The following is a 10,098-nucleotide window of genomic DNA, read 5'->3' on the forward strand; positions in this document are numbered from 1 at the left end:
TTATGCATATGTATGTTTCAAATTTTCTTGTTTTCATTTTTATCTATTTACAAGAAGTTTAATGATTCCTTAGCAATCATTTCTTTTATTGTTCTCATTGTTTCGTGTCTCAATGGTACAGTAGACGATAAGCTTTTATTATTGGATCTAACATTTAGGTAAATTTACTATGGTAGGTAGAAGTATGTAAGTTTAGTTTTCTCCTATGTTCCCAAGGGTTATTATTTCTGGTTCTTCTATGTTCATTTGTAAATATCACCATTTATAAGTAAGGAGAACAGTATCCATCATGTCTACTCGATTTTTTCTTTTAATAAAATGATCTCTATCAATAAGTAATTTACCCTCTTGACTTCTCTCTTGAGGTTAATTTTAGTTTAGTACTCATCTCATAAGCGAGTCTTTGGCATACTGAGTTTGGTCATATATTTTCTTTGTTATAGAGCCTCCCCACTTTCAGTACTACATTGTGTCGACAATGAAGGCAACGAAATTTCAATAATTTGTTTTTTTCTTCTCTCTTTGTGTTCAGCCATTTTTATTTAAGTTCCTAAAATCTTGTATTATATATATATATATATATATATATATATATATATATATATATATATATATATAATACAAGCTTTTAGGAACTTAAATTAAAATGGGCTCTAATTAGATTTTCCCTCTAACACTTCGTGTTCACATCATTCCATTTCAGGATGCATAAATAATCAGTAATCCACAAGGAAGAAAAAAATTAGGTACAGAATATCAACTTCATAGTTGAAATATTTAGCACACCCTTATAATTGAAAAAAAAATCATTTTCGTCAATTCCCAGTCGCCAGCATGTACAAAATTGAATAACATGCACCGATTTAAATCATATACACAAAATTAAATTCATTAAGCACAACAATAATTCCAACAATAAAATCAAACTTAAATGTACCCAGACTCTAACCATATTAGTTGCTCGAGTAATTCGACTTGAGAAGACCACTATATCTACTTTTGTAAATGATGCTCGACTGTACTGGGAAGAAACACTATCCTCCCAACCATGAACTAATCCTACAGTTCCCCCCGAGATGAGATATTTTGCCAATGGAATCAACAACCCCTTGTGATTCCAGATAATGTATTTTTATACATTACTTCCCTAACATATTTTTCCTTAGCAGCGTCCTACATTTTATGGGCCTGCTAACGCACCACCTAGGCTTTATTTCATTCTTTTTCTTTTTTTGAAAAAGGAATTTCCTCTTGTTTATTTAAAGTCTGTCTTTGTCTTCCGCATTGCTTTATTCCACCCTTACTTGGTGGTTTTCTTCAACTCAGTGATTTTAATAGATTCTCTCTCTCATCATATTAAATCTTGCTCATCCACTCCTACAAATTTTTAGGAGTTATTTAAAGGAAGATTAGTTTGATCTCATCGACCAACATTGATTTTCGGATCTTGGCAAGAATCTCTTAACTCTAGTGTTTCTTTTCCAAATAATTTCTAGATTTGTTCTGCATTAATAATATTAATTTATTACATCATCATACTTTATTCTTCACCTTAATTCAAATCCATCATGGCTTTCTAGCCATCACATCTAGAAATAGTTCAGTCTAAAAACAGAAAGATATTTACATAAAAATAGAGGGCTATTACAAGAAACAACTATTATTGACACTTACTTGGGGCTTAACACTTCATAAATCACAATGATTGACTTTGGAGAAAGCTACTATTAATATTGGAGAGCAAGATAGACAACGCATGATATTTACTACAATAACTCGAGTTAAATATTTGAATGGTCTATGATTTCAACCACCATTTTCATATTATCGATATGAAAAGATGGAAGAACTAACAAGTGTGACAATAAGAACAGTAGAAGAAAAGAATGTGAAAGTGATAACAATGAAAACTATTTGTAATTAATTACATTCTTATTATGCGCAATTTCTATTATTCAACACTGTTACATTGTCAGTTTGCATTCAAAATTTTTATTTCATCATTTTTCGTCATTGAAGTTATTAACATACTCTATCATCTCAACAAACTAAGGTATTTGAGCAAATTTAAAATTAAGATGACTATATTATTTTTAGACATATTTAGCGTATTTAAAATTATCAAAATAATTAGATGTTCAATAAATTGTGTGTGCTCATGCATGATTGAAACCAACCTAGATCCATCTTAACCGGAAATCTATCAAGCACCACTGAAAGAGAAATCTCTCGAGATGCAAACATTTCCTCAAATTTTACTCTCAAAACAAAGATTTACACCTCGAAAAAAATTATCTATCTCAATATTTGATATATCCAAAATTAAGTTTAAACTAAACTAATAAACAATAAATGTATTAAGAATTTGGACTCTAGTGAATAGGTCTCAATACGAACCATAAAACTCGTGAACAAATATTATGCCATGCAATGTAAGCTCAAATTTTAGAATTATCAAATTCTTTTAGACATAAGATTATAATATATATTAGATACTTCAAACTCTTAAAAAAACAATATTCCTTAGCTATTAGACTTTCAATAGCTACCACACATTCTAAACTCTTATTAAGAAATATAAAAATAAAACAACAAACATTATGAATATCTCATCCATATAAATGACATCTTCATAATGATTTTTAGAAACTCACACTTTTTTAATTATTTTTTAAATATTCAAGCCGTTCGAATTAAAAATTATATATGTTCTATTAGATGCATGTTCCAACATATAAATATACAAACATGATTCCAACTGGTTGAATTGAGGTTTTTGTGATCCATAATGATTTATAATTATAAGACATATTTCAGCCTAAATCACATACAGAAAATATCTGTTGACGGTTTCGAACCAACTAATATGATTCATTGTCAGAGCAAGTTGGAAAAACAGATCCAGCTTTTCATATGCTGTTCCTCATTATTATTTCTCATTTACTTATTTCATAACTTTCTTGATTGTGAGTGTATTTTAAATTAAAACGGCTGTTCTGCTGGCCGTGCATAGTCGCAATGTGATAGGAACCTTAATAACATGACTGTCCATTTGTTACTTTAGATCTTACAGTGATAGTGACTACAGATACATATAATTGGAAGATCTGGAATAAGACTATTTGCTTGAATCGAATCTATTCATTTTTTCTTGCAGGTTAAACAAAGAATAAGCTTGGTCTGTTGCCATGACTATTTTAGCAATGGCAATACCATCAGCTTTTATCCAACCAGTGAAAACATTCGAATTGGCTTTGTACACAGTACGAATGAGTATCTGAATGGGAGCAGATATTAAAGTTGGGTTTTGAACAAACAATCTGGAATTAGGAACAACTGGTGGTCCTCTTCCTCTTCTTTGAGGGCGAACCGATGCATTGTTGAAGAGGAATGATTCGGTGTCCATACACCAAATAGTGGATAGCAGTTGCTATGACCAGAACGCCGACGGCGGCAATTGAGATAACGGAGAAAAGGATGGCCACTATTTTGGCTACGGAACTTCGCACTTCATCGGTGTATCTGATTGAAGCAATTGCCACGGCAGTCATTGGGAAGGCGTATGCCCACCATGCTATGGAAAATCTGTCAAATAAAATACCGAAACATTACTAAAACACAGATTTAACGAGGACAGAAGAGCCTCCACGGAAGTTAAACATGTAGAGTTTACCTGGATCGCGCAAATAATCTTATGCGGACAACCTGTTTGAACAACCAACAACATCAATGAGCACTGCGTCGTTATGAAATTCAAGATGTCAGCTATAAGAAGTGGTGAAAAACTCACCATAGATGCAAAGAGAAAGAGTGATAGGAAATACGGTATTTTTGAGCCAAAGCCGAATGTGCCAGAGATGTCTTCCCACGCCACACAGGCAGTGCTCGGAGCCGCCAAAAACAGGAAGAATGTGGGATAATGATCTTTGGGCACAGTTGGATTGGTGGGCAATCTCTGATATAACGTCACAAACAGCACTGTATAGTGGGCAAATCCTACGGCAAAAAGGAAATTAGCGGGCTCCTTCCATCCCACTCTTGCTGCCATCATCGCGCTTACAAAATTTCCAACAATAGATAGATATGTTGAGGGATTCGATACCCTGGACAACATCCTCTCCCCTCCAGAAAACCACTGGCCATATATTTTGATCTCTAATACAATCACAGGTGCAGCAAAAGCGCAACACAGCAGAGGACTGATGGTTTTGGCTATGGTATGAGGGAGGCCCAACAACAAAAGCATGGATGATATCCAGGGTGTGAAAAAGTGGTTCACTCGAACTCCATCCAAAAATTCTTGCTTCACAACCTCCCTGCAGAAAAAGCATTTGAGTGCATAAGCAATGGATACAAGTATGAGCGCTACAAGGGCAAAACCCCAGACTGCCATCTTTGATGAATGTCCTATTGGCCAGAAATGCAAGGATAACGATTCCTCCAGTGTTTTCCACAGAAGTGGCTGGCTACACAGCGCGAGGCATATACGATAGTTCTCTATGTTGAACTGATGAAGGAAATTATACCATTTTTTGTCGACCCGTGGCATTACAAGAACCTGCAGAACCAAGTCCAAGTTACTCATTAGACTAAAACCTGAAAATACCATAAATTTGTGGTATATAAGTTTACAGAAATCAGATATGCAGATTTGAATATGAACCTGTTTATCGTCATGGCTGGTGCGAAATATGTGGGAATTGGAAATATCGGTAGTTACTTTACCCAAGACTGCAGACTTCCTCTCTGTTTTGGTGGAGTAATGAGAAGCGCAGGTGGTAGAAAAGGATTCTCGAGGAGGGATGCTGATGCTGATCTGCAACATCTCTGCTGCACTGTGAGACGTGGTAACTGGTGGTTTCTGCAAAATTCCATCCATATTTGATGAATTGATAATCACAATACCGATGAATATTGTTGTGGTGGAATGTGGTGTGTCGAAAGGCTATAAAGGCGGAGTGTTTGGACGGCTGATGGGCTGGCGTGCACTCTGAAAACAAAAACAAAGGTGGATTCCCACTCAGCGCACTCAGCGCAGTACGCAAGGTGAGAGGTTTGAAAGTACTGAGGTTTGAAAGGAGTATGACGTTAATTAGCAGATGGATCTTGTCCATTCATTATTTTACCTCAAAGCATTTGAAGGGAATGCGTTTCAGATAGGTATATCTGTTAGTGTGATATTGGCGAAATTTCTCGAAATAAGTATTATTAAATTTTATTAGGGCATGCATTTTAGGTAGGTATATTTGTTAGTGAAATGTTTAGTGAAATAAAGGAGAAGTTTCTGGATATAAATATTATAGAATAGAGAATATTCAATAAAAAAAATGCAATTTAATATTTAATTTGGTAAATTGTTTGGTAAATTGTTGGTGAATATCATTAATTTATCATATATAATTAAAAATAGGCAAAATTTAATCAAATGGAAAATATTTTTTAAGAAAATGTTAAAAAAGAATTGTTAAAATTTCCCATTTACAAAAATTCTTCCACATAACTTCATTTGTAGTCTCAATATCCACCTTGGAGGTCATGCATTTTCTCCCATCTTAATTGATATAATCCTCATTTATGACTTAACATCTAAGTTTCCCCAACAATATATTGCACACTAGGGCTCAAACCTAGTTCTAATAGCTTCATAATATCATCAATATTCCAACTTGAATAGTAACGATGTGCTAAAGAGGCCATGTGTAGTGGATCAAGGTGTTATTCATGAAACTTGAATTTTATAGGCCTCCTTTATGATATAAGTCTTAGCTTTCCTCCTTCAAAGATGTCTATGACCCAAATAATTACGTACTTAGTATAAAACCCCCTAATGACACCCATATCCCTAGTGAAAGGAAGACATAACCTTGAGAGGTATTATATGGTGGTTTGAGGTGCTCCTCATAGCCATGTAATATAAAAAGCATATTTTAGGGTCCAATTACTATGTTTCCTCCCACGACCATGTCAAGGGCCTCAAGGCTCATAACTAATGCTCAAGATATGTAATAATGCAAGTGTCCCTACTTGTAATATAAGGATGTCATTAAGAAGTCAAATGTATTGGTCTAGGGACATTGATACTTAGAAGTAACCTCTATGGCCTAAGGCCAAAGTTTCATTCCATTACCATGTTAAGTACCATTGTACACAAACTTAATTCTTAAATCCTCTAATGGCATTGATATCCCCATGATGAATGGTATGCATTGGAAAAACAAATTTAGTCATAAAAGTGTGCACACACCCTTGAAAGTGTGTGAACCTTTCCAAAACCACTTATGTATTATTGAAGTGTGGGGTTTGTTCTCAATAACATGCACATGATTTTAGGAACACACACTTTTAAATACTTGTACATGATCTTAAATATCTATATTGAAAAACATGCATGTTAGTTTGGGGAGCATTGAGGGTATAGGACTAGCAGCATGTGTGTATTTCTAATAATGCACATGCATTCTTCTATGAGAATGTTCTTACACACCCAATTACCATTTTCTTAGTCATCAACTTCATGTGTGTTCTCAACAACCTTCTCCAAAGCAAAAAGGAAAATAAATAACCAGAGTTCAAGATGGTTACAAACAAGTGTAGGAAATCTCATTGTAATGGGCCATCTCGTTCAAATTCATTACAAGAGAGTTACACCATGTCAAGCATCAATAAACTTGAAACCTTTGAGAACCTAAATGGCTCAACAAATACCAAAAATGCAAAGAAGGAAGATGTTGAATACCAACGTTGGATCTCGATTTTGGTCAACCACCTCAATTTGAGAATGGTTTAGACATAGCCCTTGAGGATCAAATGGTTAATGAAAAAAAAAAGGAAGTAAAAACATAAAAGGAAGAAAAGAATGATGAAGTGGAGTTAGAGACAAACAAAGAGGGAAAAAAGGAAATGAAGTAAAGAAAAGTAAATTGAAGCAAATCTAAAAGTGTAGTTTCACTCTGAGTAAATTAAATCTTTCACTTTTGTGGAAGTACAACAAAATACTCCAAATCCGTCCCCTCCTCTTACGAGGGGAAGATAATTTACTAAAAATTATATTGTTTATGAAACAAAAGTAAATGTTCTATTGAAACATTAGGCAATTCTTATCTTTCCATTTATTAAAAAAGGAGTTAGAGAAGACATTCAATAATTATGCTTATTTTGCATATTTAATATTTTTTGTTAGAATATATTCATGTACTTAGGAAATTGACCTAACAAATTTTTATAAGAAAATATGTGTTTTAGATAAACACAATTTTTGTAAATCAAGCTTTATCCAGGAAATCTTGAATGTTAAATGTGAAATCTAAAAAAAAATTATAATTAATCAAACAAAATTATTTTGTATCTAATTTATATTTATGGAAGAAGTTCTACCTATATTGTTGTTACAATCTTTTATATGAATACAATTTTCAATTTCAATTTATAATACAATGCGTAATATTTCAATATAACACGACTCTGAATTTTAAGGCGAAGGATTCAGTGACCCTATTGCAATATGGCACCACGAGAAATTCTGCTTTCGATAAAGTTGATATGAAATGCGGTGAAGCTATCACGTTTCTAAATTCTACGACTTCTGCGGGACCCGCGAAAATAATACTTAGAGCCAGAGTGCCCTTATATCTCACCACTGTGAACTGACGTGATGGGAAATTGAGTTACAGGCCAGTCTTGACTTCCTTATCGCTCTCAAACAACTCGTCTTGAAAATGACCCTTCAAAAAGCCATTTTATTAAATTATATATCTGATAAGCAAAGAAAAAGAAGAAGTATTTATATAAATTAAATGGTTGATAAATGTGGATAGTCATTAAAAATTTATATGATATTTAATTTATAACTCATTTAATAATTTGCAACTTCCAACAGAGCCGTACAACATAAGCTTTGGAAAAGAAAAATAATTTGAAACTTTGATCTCATCCATTACATTTTTTTTTAAGTTTTGAAAACCCAATTCCAAAATAGATCATGTCTTTCACCTTAAATATATATACTTGATAATGAAGTTTTTTTTGCTTAACGTGCACATTGAAATATTTTATTTATGATCCATATTATCAATATTAAAATATTTTTTGTTATTAATACATTTTTGAATACATATCTTTATTGTATATTTCACTAAATTTATATTTGATATTGGAAAATTTTAAGGATGAAAATTTACCTTAAAATTCACGAACTTTGTTGAATTTTGCTAGTCCCTAATATACAAATCGTAAAATATTGGGTAATATTTTTGTGAAAATATTGAAATTTCAAAACATTATATTGAATTTCCATATTAAAAATTGAATGAGATATCATTCTAGTTAGAAAATAATTATTTTTGCTTTTAATAATATATAAAATAAAAAAAATTAATAGTTTTATTTAAATTAAATATTGAGATATTTTATTTATAATTAAATTTAAAATATTATTTTCATCTTTTATTTTCTTTTTATTTTATTTAAATATGATATTAAATTATATTTATTTTACTTTAATTTCTTTTCAATTACTTTATCTTTTATATCTAAGTAATATAAATTTATGTTATTTATTTAATATGAATATTAAAATAATTTAAAATTAATATAAATTTTATTTTTTAATATGAATATTGAAATATTTTATTTATAATTAAGACTGAAATATTTTTTATATATTTATTTTACAATTTACTACAATATAATTTATGCTTCATATGAATAATATTTTTATTAATGTTATAATTTTTATTTAAAAAATTAATGCATCTCCCTCATGTTAAAATCAAAATCATATTGGAGGAGGGTCGAGCGGGAGGTGTCATTTATAACCCCGAAGGAGAAATAGTGATGAAATTTGCATGGGGACTATGCAAGACAACAAATAATCAAGATGAAGTTTTATTGCTATGGACAAAGGGATTCATCAAATCATTGTTTTTGGGGACTCCATGATAAAATTTCAAAAATTCCATAATTTTAAAAGTTACCCAAGGAATATAGAGCCTCAATTATTTGAAAAGTTATGGTTGTTGATAAAAAAAAATTAATTCATCACTTTCTATCATGTTAAAATGGACAACAATTCATTAGTCGATGCGTAGGTGAATAAGGGATTGGGGCCTGGGGACGAGGGCCTTGCCCAGGATGATGGCGATACCTTGATAATACCTATCCCATGATAATTTTATTGTTGATAATATACAAACTAAGGCTCATTAAAAGTCAAATCAGGTGAACTCCTAAGGTGGTGAGAACAATAATGAAAATCCCAAATCCTGGACCGTCGATGGGACAGGTGAATTAGGCCTCACATTAAACTCCAAGCATGGAAGAACCATCCAAGTGGGAAGGCATGCGAAGGAACATCATGTTGTGTGACAGTTGGAAGGTAACGACAATAGGCATTAAATTGAGACGAAGGCATAAACAAGCCAAAGAGTTTGCACCTTGAATAGAAATTAGTACAATCGTAACTCAAAATATGATGAAGGACTCTAAGAAGGGACACAAAGGAATGTTGGAGCAGAGGTTAGTTGGAAGCATTAACTCTACAGTGATGGAGGATAGGGGGCGAGAGGATAGCCTTTGGCATTATATAACATGAGTTTCTACTCAAAATTATGCATGTTGTGCTTATGAATCAACTCTTCGTGCCATGGATAATACAGGTCAAGTTAGCAGCATTAACGAACGCTAGTCTCATATGTTGTCGATGGTGGACGCAATTATGGCCACGATGTCGAAGCTTGGAGAGCGGATTACCATGGAGGTGAGGTTGCATTTTGTCATGCTCACTCAACAGGTGGGTGATTCGAGGAAAGAGTTTGAGTGCTCCTAGCTCGCGATAGAAACTCTCGCAAGGAAATTGGACAATTTGCGCCTCAAGGTTGATAGTATTTAGGTCATGGTGGAGAATGCAACTATGGTTGTATTGAAGGACATGTTTGGCCTCTCGAATCTCACTCTTGAAAGTTTCTATAATGGAAGTCCCCCCAGAAATTCTCAGACACATCTAATGGAAGACCCTTCGCTACACCAGTTGGACATGGCGGTGATGGATTATGCACCTAGCAACCATGAAGGATTGAAAGTGATCAAGCGAAATCCTAAGGT

The 10,098-nt window shown here is 32.9% G+C and overlaps 1 protein-coding gene across 2 annotated transcripts; it reads right to left on the reverse strand.

Moving 5' to 3' along the window:
- Nucleotides 1-3,131: 3,131 nt before the first annotated feature.
- Nucleotides 3,132-4,902, reverse strand: LOC149238206 (guard cell S-type anion channel SLAC1-like). Of its 2 annotated transcripts, none has more exons than XM_089366936.1 (4): nucleotides 4,726-4,902; nucleotides 3,791-4,558; nucleotides 3,674-3,705; nucleotides 3,132-3,585 (listed from the first exon to the last, which is right to left on the reverse strand). In XM_089366936.1, the coding sequence occupies exons 1-4, from the start codon at nucleotides 4,873-4,875 to the stop codon at nucleotides 3,327-3,329; spliced, it is 1,209 nt and encodes a 402-aa protein (XP_089223062.1). In that variant the 5' UTR covers nucleotides 4,876-4,902; the 3' UTR covers nucleotides 3,132-3,326. The 2 variants fall into 2 exon arrangements, with proteins under 2 accessions (XP_089223062.1, XP_089223061.1); XM_089366935.1 differs by having other exon boundaries at nucleotides 4,664-4,902.
- Nucleotides 4,903-10,098: the final 5,196 nt, after the last annotated feature.

This window comes from Pinus tabuliformis, chromosome 8 (assembly GCF_031772625.1).
Source record: "Pinus tabuliformis cultivar Carrire ecotype Pingquan chromosome 8, CPIR1, whole genome shotgun sequence".
NCBI lineage: Eukaryota > Viridiplantae > Streptophyta > Pinopsida > Pinales > Pinaceae > Pinus > Pinus tabuliformis.